Raw genomic sequence first — 27,387 nt, forward strand, 5'->3', positions numbered from 1 at the left:
GGAGCCCCTGCACAGAGCACTTCCTCTTCATTCATCTGCAGTGCAGCTGAGGGGGATCTGTGTCATCAATTTCTTTCTCTCTCAAAAGTGAGACATTAGGGGGTCTCTTTAGACCCCAAAAATTTCACCGAAGCTTCCCCTGTACCCCAATAGGGCAGAAAAATGATAAATAATAACATTTTTACAAAAGGGGGGGGCTATCCAATCAAGCCGCCAAAGTGCTGGAGGTCGGCCTGGTCTCTATATTGATATTATATATTTTATATTGTTACATTTCTTATTATTTATTATCAGTTCTATGATATCGATCGTATATATATATGTATAGGCCGACCTTTTGTTACTCCCGGCAGGAGGTCGATGTGGGCGAGGAGGTCCAGATGTTGCAGGAAAGTTTGCTGGACGTCCTTCTACAGACGCTGCTCATCATCATGAGTAAATCGCAGTCGCAGGAGGCGGTAAGAGGCCAGCGCTGCCCCCAGTGCACCGCCGAGATCACTGTTAGTAACTAACTTTCATTTCTTCTTTCTAACCCCTCCCCCGCCCATCCCATCACCCTCCGCGCTCCACCATACTAGGGCACCGGACCGGCATTGCAGGGCCTGGGCGAGAAACCCCGTATACCGAGCGGACTGGTAACATCGGGCTCATGCTTTGTGACTAAAGGGGCGATCGCCCGCATCTGAGAAAAGGGGGACAAAGAATCAGTTTCTGGGAACAGCAGATCCTCCCCACCCAAAACCGAGAGCTGAATCACAGGGTGGTCCTCATATCAGGGACTGTGATACCTAGGAGAATGGGAACTCGCCCCATTGTGGGAGGGGCAGAGACACAAACTACTGGGGGAAATCTCCCCATTGTGGGAGGGGCAGAGACACAAACTACTGCGAGAAATCTCCCCATTGTGGGAGGGGCAGAGACACAAACTACTGGGGAAAATCTCCCTATTGTGGGAGGGGCACAGACACAAACTACTGGGGGAAATCTCCCCATTGTGGGAGGGGCACAGACACAAACTACTGGGGGAAATCTCCCCATTGTGGGAGGGGCACAGACACAAACTACTGGGGGAAATCTCCCCATTGTGGGAGGGGCACAGACACAAACTACTGGGGGAAATCTCCCCATTGTGGGAGGGGCACAGACACAAACTACTGGGGAAAATCTCCCCATTGTGGGAGGAGCAGAGACACAAACTACTGCGGGAAATCTCCCCATTGTGGGAGGGGCAGAGACACAAACTACTGCGGGAAATCTCCCCATTGTGGGAGGGGCAGAGACACAAACTACTGGGGGAAATCTCCCCATTGTGGGAGGGGCACAGACACAAACTACTGGGGGAAATCTCCCCATTGTGGGAGGGGCACAGACACAAACTACTGTGAGAAATCTCCCCATTGTGGGAGGGGCAGAGACACAACTACTGCGGGAATTCTCCCCATTGTGGGAGGGGCAGAGACACAAACTACTGGGGGAAATCTCCCCATTGTGGGAGGGTTCTGTTAAAGCTAAATGCCAGGAATACAACAACCCTTGCAGTGGCCCTTCCCCTACCCCCCTCCGGCACTGCAAGGGTTAAATGTCCATTTCGGGGTGCAGGGATAAGGTGTATTACTTACCCTATCCCTAGGTCCATCCGCCTCCAGCTCTGTTCTCTTCTACTCAAAGCTCTGGGCTGTAGGCGATCCCTCAGCGCCATTCTGTGCAGTGCAGGGCTATCAACCCCATAGGCGAGCATATGACTGTGTCTGAGAGTACTTTATGGAGGCCGCAGTACTGAGCCGGTCACTCGGAAGAAGCCTGATGAAGCCAAGAATAAGGTAAGTATCACACCGTAACTCCCCACCCCCTAGACTGAACAAGCATTTAACGTGTGCGGGGGGGGGGCATTTAACCCTTACAGTGTGTGCGGGGGGGGGCATTTAACCCTTACAGTGTGTGCGGGGGGGGGGGCATTTAACCCTTACAGTTTGTGCGGGGGGGCGGGGCATTTAACCCTTACAGTTTGTGCGGGGGGGGGCATTTAACCCTTACAGTGTGTGCGGGGGGGGCATTTAACCCTTACAGTGTGTGCGGGGGGGGCATTTAACCCTTACAGTGTGTGAGGGGGGGGAGGGGGCATTTAACCCTTACAGTGTATGCGGGGGAGGCATTGCAAGGTTAGATTTTGTCCAATTCTAGAGGTTCTCTGAAAAAACTGCAACATTGTAACAACTAATACAAGTAACAAATGATATAGTTATACAGTCATGGCCGAAATTGTTGGCACCCTTGATATTTCTCCAGGAAATCATGTATTTCTCACGAAACGTATTGCATTAACACATGTTTTGCTATACACATGTTTATTCCCTTTGTGTGTATTGGGACAAAACAAAAAAAGGGAGGAAAGAAAGCAAATTCGACATAATGTCACACAAACCTCCAAAAATGGGCTGGACAAAAGTATTGGCACCCTTTCACAACTGCGGATAAATAAGAATGTTACAAGCATGTGATGCTCCTGTAAACTCACCTGGGGCAAGTAACAGGTGTGGGCAATATAGAAATCACACCTGAAAGCAGATAAAAAGGAGAGACGTTCACTTAACCTTTGCATTGTGTGTCTGTCTGTGCCACACTAAGCATGGACAACAGAAAGAGGAGACGAGAACTGTCTGAGGACCTGAGAACCAAAATTGTGGCAAAATATCAACAATCTCAAGGTTACAAGTCCATCTCCAGAGAACTAGATTTGCCTTTGTCCACAGTGCGCAACATTATCAAGAAGTTTGCAACCCATGGCACTGTAGCTAATCTCCCTGGTCGTGGACGGATGAGGAAAATTGATGAAAGATTGCAACGCAGAATAGTCCGGATGGTGGATAAGCAGCCCCAAACATGTTCCAAAGACATTCAAGCTGTCCTGCAGGCTCAGGGAGCATCAGTGTCAGCGCGAACTATCCGTCGACATTTAAATGAAATGAAACGCTATGGCAGGAGACCCAGGAGGACCCCACTGCTGACACAGAGACATAAAAAAGCAAGACTACAGTTTGCCAAAATGTACTTGAGTAAGCCAAAAGCCTTCTGGGAAAACGTCTTGTGGACAGATGAGACCAAGATAGAGCTTTTCGGTAAAGCACATCATTCTACTGTTTACCGAAAACGGAATGAGGCCTACAAAGAACAAAACACAGTACCTACGGTAAAATATGGTGGAGGTTCAATGATGTTTTGGGGTTGTTTTGCTGCCTCTGGCACTGGGTGCCTTGACTGTGTGCAAGGCATCATGAAATCTGAGGATTACCAAAGGATTTTGGGTCGCACTGTAGGGCCCAGTGTCAGAAAGCTGGGTTTGCGTCCAAGATCCTGGGTCTTCCAGCAGGACAATGACCCCAAACATACGTCAAAAAGCACTCAGAAATGGATGGCAAAGAAGCGCTGGAGAGTTCTGAAGTGGCCAGCAATGAGCCCAGATCTAAATCCCATTGAACACCTGTGGAGAGATCTTAAAATTGCTGTTGGGAAAAGGTGTCCTTCCAATAAGAGAGACCTGGAGCTGTTTGCAAAGGAAGAGTGGTCCAAAATTCCGGGTGAGAGGTGTCAGAAGCTTATTGATGGTTATAGGAAGCGACTGATTTCAGTTATGTTTTCCAAAGGGTGTGCAACCAAATATTAAGTTAAGGGTGCCAATACTTTTGTCCAGCCCATTTTTGGGGTTTTGTGTGACATTATGTCATATTTGCTTTTCTGCCTCTGTTTTATATTTGTTCCAATACATACAAAGGGAATAAACATGTGTATAGCAAAACATGTGTTAATGCAATACCTTTTTTGTGTGAAATACTTGATTTTCAGGAAAAATATCAAGGGTGCCAACAATTTCGGCCATGACTGTATGTGGGGAGTCTGAGGATCCCCCGGGGTGAAAGCATGATTATGAACCCTTGTTTTCTCCCCCTGAGTACACTGATGTCTTCCAGCCGGTTCAGAGATATATAGATTTCATTTAAATACACTATAGGGTCTATTTGTACAAAAAAAAAAAGAAAAAAAGATAAACATTCACAAAATTGCAACAAAAACTTGCGTTTTGTCTGATATGATTTTTTTCTAAGATCAACAGCGCCACCTAGCTACCATAACTCAGTATTTTTACTGACTGAGATATTTCTGGAAAAATACCACATTACGGCCATTAGATGGCGCTGACGATCATAAGAAATAATCACATTATACACATTTTTTGTCTGGGCTCTACAAATGTTTGTCACATTCATACAGCAATTTTCTTTTTTTTTATAACTAGACCCCTGTAATGTTTCCTGACGTAGAATCGACTGATGTCATGTTTATCATGTGAAAACTTTGAAAATGCGATACTCGAGTTTATATTTGTACATATTCGATGAGCTTCTGTGGAATCAGTGACATAGTCTTTTATGCGTGACCGAATTTGGACGCACACAGTGATTGTTGTGCCTCTCTGTCCCCTGTAGGGGGAGTATGTCTCTTGCCTGCTGTCTCTACTGCGACTGATGTCAGACACTCATTACCAACACCTACTGCACAACTTCCAGAGCAAGGAGGAGCTCAAGGTGAGACATGGCGATGAGATGGTGTAAGAAACTGGACGTGCTACACACACCCTGTGTATTATGATGAATTTGTTTTGGACGTGTGTAGCATGCCCAAAGTCTGCAACTAGCTGGATTACAGTTTGAGTCCATACCAGCTGTTTTTAGGCCCTGATGAATGTTTTGGTTGGAGTTTTTGGCGCCATGTCTTAGCATTGACACCAACTTGATTTAGATATTCTTTTACACTTTTTTTTTTTTTCTCAGGAATTCCTGCTGAAGATTTTCTGCGTGTTTCGTAATTTGTTGAAGCTGAGCGTCTTCCCGCCAGACTGGACCGTGATGAGGCTTTTGGCCAGCAAGTAAGAGACCGCCAGGGTCGCTGATTCTGTTTTCGATCTTTCTATGAGCCCAGTGGGGAGATTTCCACCAATGTCCTGCTCTGACTAGGAGACAGGAAGTGAAGGGAAATTTCCACAGCGAGGACACCAATGAAAGTAAAAAGCTGAAGGAGGTCTTCACCCTTCCACATTCCTGTAGAACTAGAAAAAAACAAACATTTTGGCTGGATTTGGGCTTTCTTGGCAAAAGATCACTAGAACATGACCACCAACGGCCTTTTCCTTTTTTTTTTCCAGCATCATCGTGACCACCGTCCAGTACGTGTCACCCGCCGTACACAAGAACTTCTGTGAAGGAGACTTTGATTTCAAGGTAAGGACTACATGAACCTCCAGTAATGGATCCAGTGTGGCCAAGAGTGGAAGCACACATGGGTAAGACCCCTTGTCCACCCAGGAGGTACATTTATAAATCCAATGGTGAACAGCGGTCATTACTGCTGCTGCCCGATCAGTTTTTCGGGGCTCCCCTACCCCTTGCCAGCGGCGTCAGCTGTGGTTCCTCCCCAGAGGAACAAGACTTCAGGAAACCGCTACTACAATGCCCCCTGCAACTACTGAACCCAGAGGTGACGTGTGTTCGGTTCACAGCTGTAATTCTGTTGTCTGCTGTAGCCAAGGATGCAAATAATCAAGCATGGTCTGCGCATGATTAGCTGCAATGGAGGGCAGGGGAGGCATCGGGGGTCTAATAGACCCCCGATGCCTCCATAAAGAGGACCTGTTGCCTACCCATGATATCACATAGGAAGCTTGTTAACATGTGAGGGTTATTCATTTATGGGGCTCTGAAAGTGTGTTGCCTCTCCCTCTTTGCCAGCCACGTCAGCTGTGGTTCCTCCCCAGAGGAAGAGGACTGCAGGAAACTGCTACTATAGATAGAGCAGGAGGAGATTAGGGAATGTCTGCTCCCTGATGCCCTCTGCAGCGAATGAACCTGGAAGCGATGTGCATCAAGTGACTTACAGGTTCACAGCTGTAATTCCTTGGCTACTGTAGCATGATCTGTGCTTGATTAGCTGCAGCAGAGGGCAGGGGAGACATTGGGGGTCTAATAGACCTCCAATGTCTCCCCTCCACCATAAAGAGGACCTGTCACCTACCCATGCTATCACAGGTGGCCAATGTCAAGAGTGAAGCATTTTTCTTTTGTGGGGGGGGGGGGGTTGGGTCAGCAGTGGGCATTGTGAGTGACGTTGGATCTACTTCGGGGGAATTTTTTTTTTTTATGTTGTTTTTAATAAAGCACTTATCAAAGCCTGTCTTCTTTTTTGTGAATGAGTAGCGGTACCATGTATCCCATAGGGGGGGGGTGGGATCTGGGGGCCCCCTTGTTAAAGGGGGCTTCAAGATTACGATAAGCCCCCCGCCCACAGATCCCCAAAACCACCGGCCACGGTTGTGGGGAAGAGGCCCTTATCTCCATCAACATGGGGACAAGGTGCTTTGGGGGGGAGCCATCCCCATCCCCAAAGAACCCCCCCCCCATGTGCCCACACTGCCCCAAAACACCCCACCCATGTTGAGGGCATGTGGTCTGATATGGTTCAGGAGGGGGGCGCTCGCTCGTCCCCCCCCTTTCCTGACCTGCCGGGCTGCATGCTCGGATATGGGTCTGGTATGGAATTTGGGGTGGACCCCCACGCCATTTTTGAAAAACTGTTGGCATGGGAGTTCCCCTTAAAATCCATACCCGTAGGGCTTGGTATAGATGGCGGGGGGGACTCCATGCTGTTAAAAAAAAAAAAAATGAATTGCCGGAAATTCTTTTGATATTCAGCTGTCAGCAGGGAAGCCCACTGACCGCTGAAACATTAACCCCTTTGCACTGGCGCCTTTAGGGGGTTTCTGATGCTGGGAGTTTAGGGTCATGTTACCGCTGTGATTGGCTGTCACGGCAGTCACATGATCGGAAAAGGTCTCGATCGCAAGGTGTGATCGGGACCTTTCTGTGGGACACTGACCCATGTGCTGGGAGCGCGCAGGGCGGTACGCAAATATTAGGCCGCTCAACGGCTGTGTGCATGGACACATAGGAGAACATGCTGGGGGGGGGGCGTTTTTACAGCGGCTTTTTTTGGCTTTTGACCTTTTTTTCTACAGTCAGTAAACTCCCCCAGCATGTTCTCCTATGTGTCCATACACACATAGACTGGAATCAATGTTTTATTGGCAGGGACGATTTTTGTCTGGAAAAAAAAAAAACAGGACTTAGCGGGTTTCTAGAGAAGTTTTTTACCTGTAAAAACGCTGTAACACTGAAAAACGTGGAAAAATGCTGCAAAACGGTCTGCCTCTGCCTCTCCCATTCTAGGTGTGGAACTCCTACTTCAGTCTGGCCGTTCTTTTCATCAATCAGCCCAGTCTACAGCTGGAAAACTTTGCAGCGGGAAAAAGGAGACGCATCTTGGACAAGTAAGTTGGGCCCCTCTGCGGAGCGGGAACCGGGTGGGTGTGCCACGCACTGCAGTGCTAACACCAGATGATAGGGGGCGCTGTGTATACATCATGAAGGGTTCGGTCCCACTCATTCGTTTTCATGCACCGTGCGTATACAGTAGATCCATGAACATGCATTTCTCATTATTCCCTATGGGGCCGGTTCCCATCTATGCCATGCAGTTAGGTGTGGGAAATCCTTTGAGCCTGTTGGGATACTATGCACGCTGCAATGCACATGGAACCAGGGCCGTGGATAAGGGGGTACCCCTGGTCCTCCTCCTGTACGGGGTCCAGAACAGCAGGGGGGGCCTGGGCAGCTGAGTGAATTGGATGTGGGCAGGGAGGGTGATCGGCACATCAGGGGGGAGGGGGGCAATTGCTGGAACTGATCGCATCATACATTTCCCCATGCTTCACAAAACCCCCGTGTGCCCCCACCCTCTCTCCTCTCCTTTCCAGCACACTATAGGATCCTTATGATGAAAAATGGGGGATGGGTCTGTAAATATATCACATTTACCAGCCCCTTCTGTTCCTGAATGAACACAACGAGTGATTAGTACTGATCACTCACTGTGTTCATAACTGAAGCTGTGTTTACTTGGGGGCCCTGTCACATTGGCTGTATGGGGCCCCATGGTTTCTGACAGCAGCCCTGCATGGAATGCTGAATCCAGCCTTAGCGCCTGTTTGAATTGAGTCCTCTCAACCCCTCGGTGCACACGTTCGTGCGTCTCTGAACAATCGAGTTGCCGTTGCCATCTTTGGGCCCTCCAATGCACTTTATGATCAGTTGTCCTTTTATGGTCAGTGGTGTCACTTAGGGATTCCATGGAAATCCCAGAATCAGATCACACATAGAAAACTTAAAGTGACGGTACACACTCGGTGAAACAGCGGCATCGGGTTACCCTTTAAATTCCATCCAGACCATTATCAAACAGTCTTGGTGGCCAGGAAAAGGAGGGCAATGCCCATGCACTCCAACCACAACCCCCCCCCCAACCATTTACCTGTACCATACCCAGCCATGTGCCTTTCAGCATTGGGAAGGAAGGGCTTGCACAGGAGGGTGGCAAAGTCTTCAACCCTTGGCCCACTGTTGAGGGGCAAGGGCCTTTTCCCCACTTCTGTGTCCCCCGTAGTTGAGTAACGTCCCTAGAATTAAATCCGGCGTCAATCACGGCGATGTAAATCTAGCATTGATCGTAGTGACCCGTTGCTGTACATGCAGCACTCCCTCCACCAAATGATAGATCCCCGACTGTAGAATCCCAAGTGATGTCATTGACCAAACCTGGGTAATCTGTCATTTGGGGGCAGCAGCGCGGCGTGTACAATCCACCCCAAGTCAGTCACCATTGACTTTATTGGTGGCGGGTTTCATGTTTTTTGGGGGGGGGGGGTTTGCAGGCGATTCGACCAAACTGCCCAGGAACTGAGCAAATTCAAGCAATAAAATAATTTCAAACAATGGCTAAGCTGAGTACATGCATTCACCTGCATTAAAATGAATGGGTGTGAATGGGCCCCCAACCTAGCGACGCACTTATGAGTCTCTGTTCCCATATGTGTGGCATTTCTGGGCTGTGATTGGCTGTCTCTTCCAGATACGGCGATATGCGAGTTATGATGACCTATGAGCTCTTCAACATGTGGCAGAACCTGGGTGAGTTTCTGAAGCTGGGATGGGGTGGTCCTGGAATGGGCGGGGGGGGGGGGGGGGTCCTGGAATGGGGGGTCCTGTCCTGGCAGGATTGCTTTCCTCTGTATATCACGCTTACTCTTTATCTCCTAGGAGAGCACAAATATCACTTCATCCCGGGGATGATTGGCCCTTTCCTGGGCGTATCGCTAGTCCCGCAGCCAGAGGTGCGAAATATAATGATCCCCATTTTCCACGACATGATGGACTGTGAACAAAGGCGGAACGGCAATTTCAAGCAGGTGGGAGACACACCGGACTTCTGGGGTCTGTCTATCAAAATCTAAATTTTGATTTTACGTCGTAAAAGAATAATGAGGAAGGTGCCAGTCTGGCAGATTTTGTCTACATCAGTGGCCCCCAACCTTCATTTTAGTTGTGTACCCCAATATTCACCACTTCCAGTCCGGACACTTTCCCCCCCTTCCAGTCCGGACACTTTCACCCCCTTCCAGTCCGGACACTTTCCCCCTTCCAGTCCGGACACTTTCCCCCCCTTCCAGTCCGGACACTTTCCCCCCTTCCAGTCCGGACACTTTCCCCCCCTTCCAGTCCGGACACTTTCCCCCCCTTCCAGTCCGGACACTTTCCCCCCCTTCCAGTCCGGACACTTTCCCCCCCTTTCCTGCCCAGGCCAATTTTCAGCTTTCAGCGCTATCACACTTTGAGTGACAATTGCGCGGTCATGCCGCACTGTACCCATATGAATTTTTTAGCATTTCTTTTTTTGGAGACAGATAAAACATTATTTTGGTGGTATTTATTCACCGCTGGGAAATTTGCTTTTTTGCTATATGAATTAAAAAGTCCAAAAATGTTTGGGAAAAAAGAGTGTTTTTCTTATAAATATTTTATAAATAAAAAATCTATCTTCATCTGTATTCATTTATCTTTTTAGTAAAAAAAAAATAACCCAAATTGGTTTATTACCAAAAATTATAATTTTTCAAAATGTTTTTTTACATTTTTATTTTTTTTTTAATATTATTTATGTTTTTTTGTTTACATACTGTCACCCTAGCAGTACAGTGTCAGTGGGGGGTGATGAAGATTTTTTTTCTTTTTTTACACTGATTTCTTTTACACCCATAAAGGCTGTAAAAGCTCTCCGCTCTCCCTTTTCCCCGCATTCACTATATCCGCTCTCCCCGGACCCCGCATTCACTGTATCCGCTCTCCCCGGACCCCGCATTCACTGTATCCGCTCTCCCCGGACCCCGCATTCACTGTATCCGCTCTCCCCGGACCCCGCATTCACTGTATCCGCTCTCCCCGGACCCCGCATTCACTGTATCCGCTCTCCCCGGACCCCGCATTCACTATATCCGCTCTCCCTTTTCCCCGCATTCACTATATCCGCTCTCCCCGGATCCCGCATTCACTGTATCCGCTCTCCCCGGACCCCGCATTCACTGTATCCGCTCTCCCCGGACCCCGCATTCACTATATCCGCTCTCCCCAGACCCCGCATTCACTATATCATCTCTCCCCGGACCCCGCATTCACTATATCTGGTCTCCCCGGACCCCGCATTCACTATATCCGCTCTCCCCGGACCCCGCATTCACTGTATCCGCTCTCCCCGGACCCCGCATTCACTGTATCCGCTCTCCCCGGACCCCGCATTCACTGTATCCGCTCTCCCCGGACCCCGCATTCACTGTATCCGCTCTCCCCGGACCCCGCATTCACTATATCCGCTCTCCCTTTTCCCCGCATTCACTATATCCGCTCTCCCCGGATCCCGCATTCACTGTATCCGCTCTCCCCGGACCCCGCATTCACTGTATCCGCTCTCCCCGGACCCCGCATTCACTATATCCGCTCTCCCCGGACCCCGCATTCACTATATCATCTCTCCCCGGACCCCGCATTCACTATATCTGGTCTCCCCGGACCCCGCATTCACTATATCCGCTCTCCCCGGACCCCGCATTCACTATATCCGCTCTCCCCGAACCCCGCATTCACTATATCCGCTCTCCCCGGACCCCGCATTCCCTGTATCCGCTCTCCCCGGACCCCGCATTCACTATATCCGCTCTCCCCGGACCCCGCATTCCCTGTATCCGCTCTCCCCGGACCCCGCATTCACTATATCCGCTCTCCCTGGACCCCGCATTCACTATATCCGCTCTCCCCGGACCCCGCATTCACTATATCCGCTCTCCCCGGACCCCGCATTCACTATATCCGCTCTCCCCAGGACCCCGCATTCACTATATCCGCTCTCCCCAGGACCCCGCATTCACTATATCCGCTCTCCCCGGACCCCGCATTCACTATATCCGCTCTCCCCGGACCCCGCATTCACTATATCCGCTCTCCCCGGACCCCGCATTCACTATATCCGCTCTCCCCGGACCCCGCATTCACTATATCCGCTCTCCCCGGACCCCGCATTCACTATATCCGCTCTCACCGGACCCCGCATTCACTATATCCGCTCTCCCCGGACCCCGCATTCACTATATCCGCTCTCCCCGGACCCCGCATTCACTATATCCGCTCTCCCCGGACCCTGCATTCACTATATCCGCTCTCCCCGGACCCCGCGCATTCACTATATCCGCTCTCACCGGACCCCGCATTCACTATATCTGCTCTCACCGGACCCCGCATTCACTATATCCGCTCTCCCCGGACCCCGCATTCCCTATATCCGCTCTCCCCGGACCCTGCATTCACTGTATCCGCTCTCCCCGGACCCCGCATTCACTATATCCGCTCTCCCCGAACCCCGCATTCACTATATCCGCTCTCCCCGGACCCCGCATTCACTATATCCGCTCTCCCCGGACCCCGCATTCACTATATCCGCTCTCCCCGGACCCCGCATTCACTATATCCGCTCTCCCCGGACCCCGCATTCACTATATCCGCTCTCACCGGACCCCGCATTCACTATATCCGCTCTCCCCGGACCCCGCATTCACTATATCCGCTCTCCCCGGACCCTGCATTCACTATATCCGCTCTCGCCGGACCCCGCGCATTCACTATATCCGCTCTCACCGGACCCCGCATTCACTATATCCGCTCTCACTGGACCCCGCATTCACTATATCCGCTCTCCCCGGACCCCGCATTCCCTATATCCGCTCTCCCCGGACCCTGCATTCACTGTATCCGCTCTCCCCGGACCCCGCATTCACTATATCCGCTCTCACTGGACCCCGCATTCACTATATCCGCTCTCACCGGACCCCGCATTCACTATATCCGCTCTCACTGGACCCCGCATTCACTATATCCGCTCTCCCTGGACCCCGCATTCCCTATATCCGCTCTCCCCGGACCCCGCATTCACTATATCCGCTCTCACTGGACCCTGCATTCCCTATATCCGCTCTCCCCGGACCCCGCATTCCCTATATCCGCTCTCCCACAGTACACAGAACATGGAAATGCAATTGTTTTAGTAAATATAAACTGCTAAATACCTTTCATCATCAGCAGTATATAGCAGTCTTGTGACTTCTATCAGTGACCAGCTGAGCACTGGTTAAAGCTTGTAGGAGGTGTTTTCATTCTCCTCTGACTATCCTATGAGGCGCAAGACCCCTGACCTTCTGTCTGGACAACGCTGATTGGCCCTGTGCTTATCACATGCACCCTCCCAAGACAAAAAAACTCTAGCAATACACACCAAACTGAGCATGTGCAGCTTGCCCCCAAGGCTCTGTACTATCAGCAGAAGGATTGTGACAGTAGAAGAAGGGGAGGATCAGGGAAGCCAGGATCAAACAGCCTTTTTGCACAGTGCAGAGGATTAACCCCTTAGGTCCCACAGTGAGTATAACAAGCATGCTTTACTGCATCTACAGACTGATTGGACTGTTGCGGGTTTAGTAACACTTTAAGATCCTTTGAGAGCAGTCTGTGAAATGATCTACTTAGCAACAATCCATAGGTCCAGTGATGCTCCCCCGTCCCCCCCTCTACCATTCTTCATTTTACTGTCCTTCAAGGGAGAATACACAATCACTATGGTGGGATCTGAGCAAAGAACCTCTGCGCCGTAAGAGAGTTAACCCCTTATCCACTGTGCTGCTCTTCACATTCATCCGTGTCTTTGCAGGTGGAGGCCGAGCTGATCGATAAACTGGACTCGCTGGTCTCAGAGGGGAAAGGCGACGAAAACTACCGAGAACTCTTCAGCCTCCTGTAAGTCCCAACTTTTCTTTAATGGAGAAAGAAAGAAAGTTTCATAAACCCCGGGGATGGGAGAGTCCAGACAACAGCTAAATCCATGGTGCTGGCCGGGCAATACATCAGCAACGAGAGCGTCCACCCAATTCACCGAAACCCAAGATACACCCACCAGCCACTTTATTAGGTCCACCTGTTCCATGGCTCGGTAACACAAAGTGCTAATCAGCCGCTCACATGGCAGTAACTCAATGCATTTAGGCATCTAGACGTGGTGAAGACGACTTGCTGAAGTCGGGGAAGAAAGGGGATTTAAGTGACTTTGAGTTTGACATGGTTTTGGTGCCAAACGGGCTGGTCTGAGGATTTCAAAAACTGGGATTTTCACACACAACCATCTCTAGGGTTTACAGAGAATGGCCCGAAAAAAGAGAAATATCCAGTGAGTGGAGGAAAATCCCTTGTTGAGGTCAGAGGGGAATGGGCAGACTGGTTGGAGATGATAGCAAGGCAACAGGAACTCCAATAAGCACTCGTTACAACCAAGGTATGCAGTATACCATCTCTGAATGCACAACATGTCCAACCTTGAAGCAGATGGGCTACAGCAGCAGAAGACCACACCGGGTGCCACTCCTGTCAGCAGAAGACCACACGGGGTGCCACTCCTGTCAGCAGAAGACCACACGGGGTGCCACTCCTGTCAGCAGAAGACCACACAGGGTGCCACTCCTGTCAGCAGAAGACCACACAGGGTGCCACTCCTGTCAGCAGAAGACCACACAGGGTGCCACTCCTGTCAGCTAAGAACAGGAAGCGAAGGGTACAATTCGCACAGGATCACCAAAATTGCACAATAGAAGATTGGAAAAACATTGCCTGGTCTGATGAGTCTGGATTTCAGCTGCGACATTCAGATGGTCAGATCAGAATTTGGCGCAAATAACATGAAAGCATGGATCCATCCTGCCTTGTATCCACGCTTCAGGCTGGTGGTGTCATGGTGTGGTGGATCCATCCTGCCTTGTATCAACGGTTCCGGCTGGTGATGGTGGTGTCATGGTGTGGGGGATCCATCCTGCCTTGTATCCATGGTTCAGGCTGGTTGTGGTGGTGTCATGGTGTGTGGATCCATCCTGTCTTGTATCCATGGTTCAGGCTGGTGGTGGTGGTGTCATGGTGTGATGGATCCATCCTGCCTTGTATCCACGGTTCAGGCTGGTGGTGGTGGTGTCATGGTGTGGGGGATCCATCCTGCCTTGTATCAATAGTTCAGGGTGGTGGTGGTGGTGGTGTCATGGTGTGATGGATCCATCCTGCCTTGTATCCACGGTTCAGGCTGGTGGTGGTGGTGTCATGGTGTGATGGATCCATCCTGCCTTGTATCCACGGTTCAGGCTGGTGGTGTCATGGTGTGGGGGATCCATCCTGCCTTGTATCCATGGTTCAGGCTGGTTGTGGTGGTGTCATGGTGTGTGGATCCATCCTGTCTTGTATCCATGGTTCAGGCTGGTGGTGGTGGTGTCATGGTGTGATGGATCCATCCTGCCTTGTATCCACGGTTCAGGCTGGTGGTGGTGGTGTCATGGTGTGATGGATCCATCCTGCCTTGTATCCACGGTTCAGGCTGGTGGTGGTGGTGTCATGGTGTGATGGATCCATCCTGCCTTGTATCCACGGTTCAGGCTGGTGGTGGTGGTGTCATGGTGTGGTGGATCCATCCTGCCTTGTATCCACGGTTCAGGCTGGTGGTGTCATGGTGTGGGGGAGATTTTCTTGGCATTAGCAAGGTGGAATCTAACAAAGTGGCTGGTGAGTATATAACAATGTTTCTATGATCTCTTGTGGCCAGATTGAGAAGGGCTGCAAGAGTGCTTCTGGAAGACATGATGCAGCCTTCTACCGCATGCAGCAGTTGATTGCACATGTCCTGCAAATGCATATCTTTCCACTAACAGTTGCATCATATATTTGCCTGCCATTGCTCCCCATACAGGGCCGGAATTGTCAGCTGATGATATTGTCATTCTAATATATATTATCATAGTAGTAGGTAGCATTATGTTGGAGTCGATGGCGGTGATTGGTCTCAGATTGTGATCTCTCTCTGTATTTATGCCTCTATCCTGCTGCCTGGAGCAGCTCTCAGCTGTTCGGTCCGTATCCCAGGTAAGGGAGACGATGTATATTTTGTGACATTTGTATACTGAGTATCATTGCATGCCTTCCTGTATTGTGTTGGATGTATCGGTTTGTATCCTCCTGCTGTTGGGGAAGTTCCAGCAGGACATGCTGAGACTTTTGGGGTCGAGGGGTTAGAGGTCATTCATAGCTGCTGATACCTGTGTATAGATAGTCTGCGCCCCCCCCCCCCCTATGGTGTGATGTGATATCAGTTGATGTGTCTGTTGGGAAACTTAGATCTTCCTTTGTTGTTTCCATGTCCTGTGTTATGGGGGTATTAAGCTGTTCTTATATTTTGAACAATTCCGGGAAATCTTCACCCCCCCCCCCCCCCTTCATTGGTGTGTCTGAATAATCCCCTCCCATCTTCTCCTGTCTTTTTTCACTCTCACTTTTTTCAAATACTATTTACTTGGATGGGGCAGGGGGAGGTAATGGACATTTTTTTGGGCTAAGAGATAATATACAGTGAGGAACAGAAGTATTTGAACCCCCTGCGATTTTGCAAGTTCTCCCACTTCGAAATCATAAAGGGGTCTGAAATTCACATTGTAGGGGCATTCCCACTCTGAGAGACAGAATTTAAAAAAAAAAATTCAGGAGATCACATTGTATGATTTGTAAAGAATGTATTTGTCTCGCACGGCTGAACAGAAGTATTTGAACCCCTGAGAAGATCCGTGTTCATATTTGGTACAGAAGCCTTTGTTTGCAATTACAGAGGTCAGACGGTTCCTGTAGTCCTTGGCCAGGTTTGCACTGCAACAGGGATTTTGGCCCCCTCCTCCACACAGATCTCCTCCAGATCTGTCAGGTTTCGGGGCTGTCGCTGAGCAACACGGAGTTTCAGCTCCCTCCAAAGATGTTCTATTGGATTTAGATCTGGAGACCGGCTAGGCCACTCCAGAACCTTGATATGCTTCTTACGGAGCCACTCCTTGGTTCTCCTGGCTGTGTGCTTCGGGTCGTTGTCATGTTGGAAGACCCAGCCACGACCCATCTTCAATGCTCTGACTGAGGGAAGGAGGTTGTTGCTGAAAATCTCACAATAATTGGCCCCATTCATCCTCTCCTTAATACAGGGCAGTCGTCCTGTCCCCTTCGCAGAAAAGCACCCCCAAAGCATGATGTTACCACCCCCATGATTCACAGTAGGGATGGTGTTCTTGGGATGCAACTCATCCTTCTTTTTCCTCCAAACACGACGAATGAAGTTTAGACCAAAAAGTTCTCCTTTGATCTCATCTGACCACATGACTTTCTCCCATGCCTCCTCTGCATCATCCAGATGGTCATTGGCAAACTTCAGACGGGCCTGGACATGTGATGACTTGAGCAGGGGAACCTTCAGACGGGCCTGGACATGTGATGACTTGAGCAGGGGAACCTTCAGACGGGCCTGGACATGTGATGACTTGAGCAGGGGAACCTTCAGACGGGCCTGGACATGTGATGACTGGAGCAGGGGAACCTTCAGACGGGCCTGGACATGTGATGACTTGAGCAGGGGAACCTTCCATGCAATGCATGATTTGAAACCATGACGGCGTAGTGTTCTACCGACAGTGACCTTTGAAACTGTGGTCCCAGCTCTCTTCATGTCATTGACCAGCTCCTCCCTTGTAGTTCTGGGCTGATTCCTCACCTTTCTTCTCATCAGTGATACCCCACGAGGGGACATCTTGCATGGAGCCCCAGTCCGAGGGAGACTGACAGTCGTCTTTAGCCTCTTCCATTTTCTAACAATTGCTCCAACAGTTGATCTCTTTTCACCAAGCTGCTTGGCAATTGCCCCGTAGCCCTTTCCAGCCTTGTGGAGGTTCAAAATTTTGTCTCTGGTGTCTTTTGACAGCTCTTTGGTCTTGCCCATGGTAGTAGCTGGCGTCTGACTGACTGTGGGGTGGACAGGTGTCTATAAAGAGCTCAGACAGGTGCTACTAAGTTAGATTAATGAGTGGAGTAGAGGTGGACTTTTTAAAGGCGCAGTAACAGGTGTCTGAGAGGCAGAATTCTTGCTGTTTCTTAGGTGTTCAAATACTTCTGTTCAGCCGTGCGAGACAAATACATTCTTTACAAATCATACAATGGGATTTCCTGAAATTTTTTTTTAATTCTGTCTCTCAGAGTGGGAATGTACCTACAATGTGAATTTCAGACTCCTCCATGATGGAGAAGTGGGAGAACTTGCAAAATCGCAGGGGGTTCAAATACTTCTGTTCCTCACTGTAAAGGGGATAGGAGGGGAGTCCAGGGACATTTTATTGGGGGTCAGTTATATAATATATGCGTGTGTGTGTGTATATATATATATATATATATAATATATTGGGGGATAATATAAGGGGGAGTCCGGGGACATTATCAGGGGTTATGGATAATATAAGAGGGATTGGAAGGGGAGTCCAGGGACATTATCATGGGTCAGGGATAATATAAGGGGGATAGGAGGGGAGTCCAGGGACATTATCGGGGGTCAGGGATAATATAAAGGGGGACATTATCGGGGGTCAGGGATAATATAAAGGGGGACATTATCGGGGGTCAGGGATAGGAGGAGAGCCTACAATGTATTATGCTCTCGAATTCTGTGACATGTTGTAATATATAGTTCATCTGTCTCCCACGTTGGCTCCTCTTCTCCCGATAGATTGTGGGGTTTCCTCTTCTCTTCCATAGTGAAGTCCGGGATGAGAGTGGAAAGTCTCTGGAAAGGAATGTTCCTCACTTCTGAGTATTTAGGGCTCGGTATCAGGAAATGGATGTCATTCTCTAGGGATCCATTGACTTGGATGAGGTGTTTTCACAATTCCAGATAGAAAATTGTTGTTGGACTGGAGTCCCGTTTGTCTAGTTAGGTGACAGGACCCCATACTTCACTGCCATGTCTGTCTTTCTCTTCCTTTTCAGTTCTCTGGTGTCCATATTTCAATGTCTGTGTTCTTTTCTGTTTCTTCTGAGGTCACACTTTTAATGCTACATTGCCTGATATCTGAGATAGATGGATTGATATTAATGCTCATTTGTTGGTTCTGCCATCAGTTTGCTGGAGAAGATTGAGCAGGAGACATGGAGAGAACCGGGAGCCTCATTTGTGACCTCAGTGACGCGTCTCATGGAAAGACTGTTGGACTACAGGTACTACATCTCATCCATGCCAGTCAGAGCAAGGATTGATTGACTAGACTGATGTCACACCCCCTATGCATGTCCTCAGATGATGAGATCTCACCAGTCAGCCTCTGGGTAGGGTGCTATATCCTGCTGTCATTAGGGGTTGCAGGCAGGACTGCATGCATGATGCTAAGAGAGTTGAGATGGGGACCAGACAGGACAGGACAAATCCTGGTGGAAAATATTTACTGTATACAGAATCTTTCTAATAATTGAAAAAATGGAGCAGGTGGCCTGGGCCCACCAGGTTTAGGGGGCTTACCACCAGACCCTCCCAACTAGTCCTGGAGTCCAGCTGTCAATCACTGTAATCAGGACTCACTGGGACCCTTCCGGCCAAAGTCAGTGAGACCCTTGTCAAATTCAGGAACTCAAATTTTTATCAACCTCAGCAGGACCCTTCTCCAACTTAGAAAGGAACTTCACAATTTTAATGGGACCCTTCTTCTCCAAATCAGTGGGTCTTCTTAAACTCAGCTGAACCTTTTGTCTCAAACTCAGTGGAACCCCACTTCTCAAGTTCTGTAGAAACCTTCTTCTCAAACCTAGAGGGACCCTTCTTGTTAAACTTTGTGGGACCTTTCTTCTCAATCTCAGTGGAACATTTCTTCTCAAAATCAGTGGGATCCTACTTCTCGGGTTCAGCAGGACCCTTCGCAATCTCAGTGGAACAATCCTTCTCAAACTCAATGAGGACCCATCTTCTCAAGATCAGCAGGACCCTTCTTTTTAAGCTCAGCAGGAGTGCAATTGTGCACTGGCTAGGCTGGACTTAGCCAAAAGGCCTTGCCCTGAAAGGTGCAGTGCAGAAAAAGTGTTTGGAACAGTGGCCATGTGCCTTTTACACACATGTGTTACTAAGAGCACCCCTAAGGCGAGGGGGGGAGCCAATTTTTGTGTTGCCTAGGGCAGCACGAAACCTAAATACACCACTGACCCTATCCAAAACCTATAACAACCAGAGGGTTCCAGTGCTACCCTTCTGTTCCCCTCCAGTGAAAGCAGCTGGCAATGGGAGTTCAGCCATGACCATATTCTGAATTTTACCCTCCTATTCCAGGGACTGTATGAAGGGGGAGGAGACCGAGAACAAGAAGGTCGGCTGTACAGTAAATCTGATGGTGAGGAGCACCGATGGTACCTCTATAAAGTGGATTAATTGTTTCCCAATGACTGGCTGTATGATATCTATATCTGTGTGTTGGTCTGAATCTGGTGCTCTATGTATATTGCTATTTCTACATCTGTGTTTATCTGATGGTGCGTGTGATATGACTCTCCCTCCTTTCTCAATGTGTACAGAATTTCTACAAATCAGAAATTAATAAAGAAGAGATGTACATCCGATATATCCACAAACTATGTGACCTGCACCTACAGGCGGAAAGCTATACAGGTATGGGTTTATGTCCATATACACTATATTGCCAAAAGTATTGGGCCCTCCCAATCATGTGATTCAGGTGTTCCAATCCCCTCCCAATCATGTGATTCAGGTGTTCCAATCCCCTCCATATCATGTGATTCAGGTGTTCCAATCCCCTCCCAATCATGTGATTCAGGTGCTCCAATCCGCTCCATGGACACAGGTGTATACAATCAAGCCCCTAGGCATGCAGACTGCTTCTACAAACATTGGTGAAAGAATGGGTCGCTCTCAGGAGCTCAGTGACTCCAAGCGTGGTCCCGTGATAGGTGGCCACCTGGGCAATAAGTCCATCCGTGACATTTCCTGGCTACTAAATATTCCACGCTCAACTGTTAGTGGGATTATAACAAAGTGGAAGCAACTGGGAACAACAGCCACTCAGCCACCAAGTGGTAGGCCACGTCACATGACAGGGCGGGGTCAGCGCATGCTGAAGCGCACAGTGCGCAGAAGTCGCCAACTGTCTGCAGAGTCAATAGCTAAAGACCTCCAAACTTGGTGTGGCCTTCAGATGAGCCCAACAACAGTGTGTAGAGAGCTTCATGGAATGGGTTTCCATGGCCGAGCAGCTGCATCCAAGCCTTCCATCACCAAGTGTATTGCAAAGCGGCGGATGCCGAGGTGTAAAGCACACCGCCACTGGACTCTAGAAGAGTGGAGGTGTGTTCTCTGGAGTGACCAATCACACTTCTCTGTCTGGCAATCTGATGGACATATCTGGGTTTGGCGGTGGCCAGGAGAGCAGTACTTGCCTGACTGCATTGTGCCAAGTGTAAAGTTTGGTGGAGGGGGGATTATGGTGTGGGGTTGTTTTTCAGGGGTTGGGCTTGGCCCCCTAGTTCTAGTGAAGGGAACTCTTAAGGTGACATTTTGGACAATTTCATGCTCCCAACTTTGTGGGATGAGTTTGGGGATGGCCCCTTCCTGTTCCAACATGACTGCCCACCAGCGCACAAAGCAAGGTCCATAAAGACATGGAGGAGCCAGTTTGGGGTGGAGGAACTTGACTGTCCTGAACAGAGTCCTGACCTCAACCCCATAGAACACCTTTGGGAAGAATTAGAGCGGAAACTGCGAGCCAGGCCTCCTCCCCCGACATCAGTGCCTGACCTGACAAATGTGCTTCTGGAAGAATGGTCCAACCTTCCCATAGACACCCTCCTAAACCTTGTGGACGGCCTTCCCAGAAGAGTTGAAGCTGTTATAGCTGCAAAGGGCGGGGCCAACTCAATATTGAACCCTACTGACTAAGACTGGGGGGCCATTAAAGGTCATGTGGGTGGAAAGGGCGGGGCCAACTCAATATTGGACCCTACGGACTAAGACTGGTGGGGCCATTAAAGGTCATGTGTGTGGAAAGGGCGGGGCCAACTCAATATTGGACCCTACGGACTAAGACTGGGAGGCCATTAAAGGTCATGTGTGTGGAAAGGGCGGGGCCAACTCAATATTGGACCCTACGGACTAAGACTGGGAGGCCATTAAAGGTCATGTGTGTGGAAAGGCAGGCAGCCATCTGTATCTCGGAGTAGTCCTGTGTGCCTAACACGGCCTCCTCTCCTTTGTCTCTTTCCAGAAGCCGCGTTCACCCTGATCCTGTACTGGGAGATGCTGCAGTGGGAAGATCGCTCCCTGCGAGAGTTCCTCCATTACCCCGCCCAGAGCGAATGGCAGCGCAAAGAGAGCCTGAGCCGCAAAATCATCCACTACTTCAACAAGGGCAAGGTGGGCAAACTGGTACTGAATATTCTGCCGGTGATCTTACCCAAGGTTTAATATTGAGGTGAACCAGTAATGGTGGTTTTGTAAGGGAAATCTGCTGTGTATAGGTGTCATTTCCTGGCCCTTATTATTCCTTCACCAACTTCTGGAAATAACTGGAACACCCAATCCTGAATGTATGTTGAATTCTTACACATTGATGGTAGCATGTACTGTATGATAGAGATTTCTCAGTCATTGTTGTCTCTGTTGGGTCCTTCCAGTGCTGGGAATATGCAATCCCCCTGTGCCGGGAGCTGGCAGCTCAGTATGAGAAGCTCTATGACTATCAGAGCCTCAGCTGGATATTGGTGAGTCTTCCGGGAGGCCGTATTACTCTACTCATTGTTCATCTACTCAGTGTCCATACCCACCTACTTAGTGTCCATATCCACCTACTCAGTGTCCATACCCACCTACTCAGTGTCCATATCCACCTACTCAGTGTCTATACCCACCTACTCAGTGTCTATACCCACCTACTCAGTGTCTGTATCCACCTACTCAGTGTCCGTATCCACCTACTCAGTGCCTGTATCCACCCACTCAGTGTCCATACCCATCTACTCACTGCTTCTATACACCCACTCAGTATCCATACCCATCTACTCAGTGTCCATACCCATCTGTTCAGTGTCCGTATCCACCTACTCAGTGTCTGTATCCACCTACTCAGTGTCTGTATCCACCTACTCAGTGTCTGTATCCACCTACTCAGTGTCCGTATCCACCTACTCAGTGTCCATATCCACCTACTCAGTGTCCATATCCATCTACTCACTGCCTGTAACCACTTACTCAGTGTCCATATCCACCTACTCAGTGTCTGTATTTACCTACTCAGTGTCCGTATCCTCCTACTCAGTATCCATACCCATCTACTCAGTGTCCATACCCATCTGTTCAGTGTCCGTATCCACCTACTCAGTGTCCTTATCCACTGACCCATTGCCCATATCCACCTACCCAGTGTCTGTATCCATCTACTCACTGCCTATATCCACCTACTCAGTGTCCATACCCACCTACTCAGTGTCTGTATCCACCTACTCGGTGTCCATACCCACCTACTCAGTGTCCATATCCACCTACTCAGTGTCCATATCCACCTACTCAGTGTCCATACCCACCTACTCAGTGTCCATACCCACCTACTCAGTGTCCATACCCACCTACTCAGTGTCCATACCCACCTACTCAGTGTCCATATCCACCTACTCAGTGTCCATACCCATCTACTCAGTGTTTATGTCCACGTTCTCAGTGTCTGTAATCATCAGGCCTGACACCTCAGTGATATTTGCCCTTTGATATATCACCCCTCTTTCTGTCTTCTCCTTTGTGTCATCCTCAGAAAATGGAGGCCTCCTATTACGACCACATCATGGACCAGCAGAGGCTCGAGCCGGAGTTTTTCAGAGTCGGTTTTTATGGGAAGAAGTTTCCATTCTTTTTACGGGTAAGAACAAATCATTTGCAGTTTTCTTTACAGCGTGAGGTCAGCAGTGGAGTCGCTGGGGCAACCATTGCACCGTGCTTCTTCATCTTCCTGAAACTTCAATATGTTGCTCTCTGAAAGGAAATTCTATGATCTCCTTTTCGGCTCCACAGTACAGAAAGGATGAGAACCCGAGTCTCTCATTCTGGAAATGGCAACGTTTTGAACCAATCTGTGCTGTGTGTCACTGCTTGCCCAGTGCTGTCAGTCTAACACAGGGAACGTGTTTACAGCAGAGAGCACCTGACTGTCATGCTGATCCTTCATTGCTCGTTCAGCAGGCTGGTGAAGGTGGTGTCATTAAAGTAGAGGTCAATCTAGAGTCAGGTTCTCCCCATTTCTAGGTCTCCGGCCTTTACCATTTAGAACCCTCCCATTCCATCGCTTCACAACCAGGGGCGGACTAACAACTCAGGGGGCCCCCGGGCAATAGGGGATCATGGGGCCCCTGTGTCCTTGCCCAAACTCAAAAAAGCCTATGAAAAAGGTACCAGGGGCATCTCATGGGGCCCCCTACTGACCCCGGGCCCTCGGGCAGTGCCCGAGTTTCCAAATGGTCAGTCCGCCCCTGTTCATAACCTTCTGTTCCTGTGGAACCTTCTCGTTTAGGTACTAGCAGTGGGTCTACGAAGCAAGCACCTGACTGTCATGCTGATCCTTCATTGCTCGTTCAGCAGGCTGGTGAAGGTGGTGTCATTAAAGTAGATGTCAATCTAGAGTCAGGTTCTCCCCATTTCTAGGTCTCCAGCCTTCCCCAAGTAGAACCCTCCCATTCCGTTGCTTCACAACCTTCTGTTCTTGTGGAGCCTTCTCCTTTCGGTACTGGCAGTGGGTCTACGAAGCAAGAACCTTGTCCTAGGTCTGTGTTGTCCTTTGCTGGTGACGTCCTTTCTGTATGTTCTTCTTCTGGGCAGAATAAAGAGTTTGTGTGCCGAGGTCATGACTACGAGCGGCTGGAGGCCTTTCAGCAGAGGATGCTAAGCGAGTTCCCGCAAGCCATCGCAATGCAGCATCTCAACCATCCCGATGACACCATACTGCAGAGCGACGCTCAGTGTATCCTTCACCGCGGTCAACCCCCATAATTGTTTTATGTAGCCGCAGAAAGTGATTATATCTTTGATACCGTCCTTCAGTCCCGTGACAGTCAGAGGTGACCCATGAGGACCATTCACTAATAACTCACCTCTATCGCTCAAACCACCCATAAATAGAATAGAATGACCTTACATACAATTCGTTAGTCCCATAGGCAGGAATTTATACCAAAAGCAAGTTCAGATGAAACGGTTCCATTACGTTTCCGAAACTTCAGACCTTAGCCTTGCTATGCCTGACCAGGACCCCAATATTGAGTGGCTAAAAATGGGACCTTTGCTCCCAACCTCATGTTTAGGGGACCATTTATAAAAACTAAATTGTATTTGGTGAATGTGCGGGTCCCTTCGTTGTATGTGAATTGAACTTACAGTAGAATCTCCATTTTATGGGTTACCGATGGACGTTACAAACAAGGACTGTCCCTGAAATGTGGGACCAGATGGTGAATATCCCGGATGTGACACTGAAATTGTGGAGACGTTTGTTCCTTGACTGTCCATGTTAGACCTGCAAATTTATGCGGTGACCCCGCTCCCGGACACTCCGAGGGTCCTCAACATGGATCATGTCCCGGAGAGGATAAAGAGCTTCTACCGCGTGAACAACGTCCGCAGATTCCGGTATGACCGGCCCTTCCACCGAGGAACCCGGGATAAAGACAACGAGTTCAAGGTGGGCATTGTGTCTGGGCAATGAGAATTCATTCTATCCATCTATGTTCTCTCACATCTACACATTCGGAAGTTCTATGTTGCTTTTGGTTTTATCTCTTTGCCTCTTGTTCTCTCTCTCCTCTCCCTTTTACTCTCCACTCCTTCTTCTCCCCTCTCTCCTCTCCTCCCCTCTGCCATCGCCCTCTCTCACTCCTCTCCCTTTTTCCATTTCTCTCCTCTCCCTTTTCCTCTCCTCTCCCTTCATGCCATCTCCCTCTTTCTCCTCTCTTCTCCCTTTTTTCATCGCTCTCTCATTCTCCTCTCCTGTCCTCTCCCTCTCCTTTCACTTTCCCTCTCCCTCTCCCATTTGCCACCTCTCTCCTCTCCCTTTTTCAACCTCTCTCCCCTCTCCTGTCCTCTCCCTCTTCCTTTTCCTCTCCAATCCTTCTCCTCCCCTCTCTCCTCTCCTCTCTCCTGTCTTCTCCCTCTCCCTTTACCTTTCCTCTCCTCTCCTCCCTTTTTGCCATTTCCCTCTCTTTCTCCTCTCCTCTCTCTCTTTTCCATCACCATCTCTCCTATCTTGTCCTCTCCCTTTTCCTCTCCTCTCCTCCTCTTTTTCCTCTCCTCTCCCATTTGCCATCTCCCTCTCTTTCTCCTCTCTTCTCCCTTTTTCCATCGGTCTCTCTCTCTCTCTCTCCTGTCCTCTCCTTTCACTTTACCCCTCCCTCTCCCTTTTCCTCTCCTCCACTTTTATTTATTCTCTTCCATTTGCCACTCCTCTCCTGTCCTCTCCCTTTTTGCCATCTCTCTCCTCTCCCTTTTTCCATCTCCCTCTCTCTTTTCCTCTTCTTCTCTCTCTTCTCCCCTCTCTCCTCTCATCTCCCTTTTTACCATATCCATATTTTTCTCCTTTCTCTTTTTCCATCACTCTCTTTCCTCCCCTCTGCTCTCTCCTCTTCCTTTTCCATCTCTCCTCTCCTTTCCCTTTTCCATCTCTCCTCTCCTCTCCCTTTTCCATCTCTCCTCTCCCTTTTCCATCTCTCCTCTACTCTCCTCTCCCTTTTCCATCTCTCGTCTCCTTTCCCTTTTCCTCTCCTCTCCCATTTTCCATCTCTCTCTCTCTCTCAGCTCTCCTCTCCCCCCCTCTCCTTCCCTCTCTCTCCCCCCCCCTCCCCCCTCTCTCTCCCCCCCCTCTCTCCCCCCCCCTTTCTCCCCCCCCCTCCCTTCCTCTCCCCCCCTCTCCCTCCCTCTCTCCATATGACTGATTCTCTCTCTCTCTCTCTCTCTCACAGAGTCTGTGGATAGAGCGCAGCACTCTCACGCTGTCTCACAGTCTCCCGGGAATCTCCTGCTGGTTTGAAGTACAGAAGAGAGAGCTGGTAATGTCTCTGGGATTCTGGTAGGAAGCAGCAATGGGGTGGAATTACTAAAGGAAAACAGACTCAGCACTCTACAAGGACATTTGCTCCAGTAAATGAGGGGAAGCTTCACTTTACAAAGAATCCCCACCAATCACAGGCAAGGGAAATATTTTTTCTTAAGAAACAGCATTTTTGCTTGCACGTGATTGGACGATGGAAGTCAGCAGATCTTCTCCTCATTTACTAAGCTCTGGAGCCTTTAGTAAATGAAGCCCTTAGTCTGAGCTGAGGTGTCTATTGTGGACCTTTCCTGTAATGTACCGCTCTGTTCTACATCAGCCTTCCTTCTGACCTCATCATTTCCCAAAGTGACAGGTCCTCTTTAAGCAGTTTTTCAGCAAATGTGGACCAGAAGTGTGCACAACTACATAGATACATTGATACATCACATGATGCAGCAACAGGAGAGTTAAAAAAATACACAGTTTTTATTCTCCACTCAGTGACTGTGCCTAGCCTGAGATGATGTCATCAGTGTGCTGCAGGCAGGAGGAAACATTTCCTCAGTCTCCCCTCCCCCGGTGATCAGACTGTACATTGTAACTTTGTAGAAGGAGGAGGAGGCATTTCCTCAGTCTCCCCTCCCCCAGTGATCAGACTGTACATTGTATTTTTGTAGTATTAAAATTTCATTTCGGATCTTGCTTGTCCTTGGCAGGTGGAGGTCAGTCCGCTGGAGAACGCCATTCAGGTTCTGGCTAACAAGACGCAGGAACTGCGGGCGCTGATCACACAATACCAGCACCACAATCTGCATGGGAACATCAACCTGCTCAGCATGTGTCTGAACGGCGTCATCGATGCCGCGGTGAACGGAGGGATCACGCGATACCAGGAGGTCAGAGGAGGATGGAGGGGGATCGATCGATCTATTATCTATCTATCTATCTATTATCTATCTATTATCTAT

At 49.3% G+C, this 27,387-nt stretch overlaps 1 protein-coding gene across 10 annotated transcripts in view; it reads left to right on the forward strand.

Annotated features, from left to right (window-relative positions):
* DOCK3 (dedicator of cytokinesis 3) overlaps nucleotides 1–27,387 on the forward strand; it is a 230,956-nt gene that overhangs the window by 177,940 nt on the left and 25,629 nt on the right. For 7 of the 10 annotated variants that reach the window (XM_089663361.1, XM_089663366.1, XM_089663362.1 and 4 more), the window contains 19 exons: nucleotides 354–500; nucleotides 4,482–4,580; nucleotides 4,827–4,921; nucleotides 5,198–5,273; nucleotides 7,275–7,375; nucleotides 9,013–9,071; nucleotides 9,201–9,349; nucleotides 13,189–13,274; nucleotides 15,402–15,428; nucleotides 18,483–18,578; nucleotides 19,675–19,735; nucleotides 19,917–20,010; nucleotides 21,620–21,768; nucleotides 22,029–22,115; nucleotides 23,159–23,263; nucleotides 24,217–24,358; nucleotides 24,909–25,075; nucleotides 26,349–26,435; nucleotides 27,136–27,315. In XM_089663361.1, coding sequence (XP_089519487.1) covers nucleotides 354–500; nucleotides 4,482–4,580; nucleotides 4,827–4,921; nucleotides 5,198–5,273; nucleotides 7,275–7,375; nucleotides 9,013–9,071; nucleotides 9,201–9,349; nucleotides 13,189–13,274; nucleotides 15,402–15,428; nucleotides 18,483–18,578; nucleotides 19,675–19,735; nucleotides 19,917–20,010; nucleotides 21,620–21,768; nucleotides 22,029–22,115; nucleotides 23,159–23,263; nucleotides 24,217–24,358; nucleotides 24,909–25,075; nucleotides 26,349–26,435; nucleotides 27,136–27,315 — 2,007 coding nt within the window. The remainder of the gene's footprint in view (nucleotides 1–353; nucleotides 501–4,481; nucleotides 4,581–4,826; nucleotides 4,922–5,197; nucleotides 5,274–7,274; nucleotides 7,376–9,012; nucleotides 9,072–9,200; nucleotides 9,350–13,188; nucleotides 13,275–15,401; nucleotides 15,429–18,482; nucleotides 18,579–19,674; nucleotides 19,736–19,916; nucleotides 20,011–21,619; nucleotides 21,769–22,028; nucleotides 22,116–23,158; nucleotides 23,264–24,216; nucleotides 24,359–24,908; nucleotides 25,076–26,348; nucleotides 26,436–27,135; nucleotides 27,316–27,387) is intronic. The other 3 variants (XM_089663364.1, XM_089663371.1, XM_089663365.1) reach the window with 2 other exon arrangements.

This window comes from Staurois parvus, unplaced genomic scaffold (assembly GCF_062004578.1).
Source record: "Staurois parvus isolate SC_StPar_1 unplaced genomic scaffold, SC_StPar_1.0 ptg001673l, whole genome shotgun sequence".
In the NCBI taxonomy this organism is placed as follows: Eukaryota; Metazoa; Chordata; class Amphibia; order Anura; family Ranidae; genus Staurois; species Staurois parvus.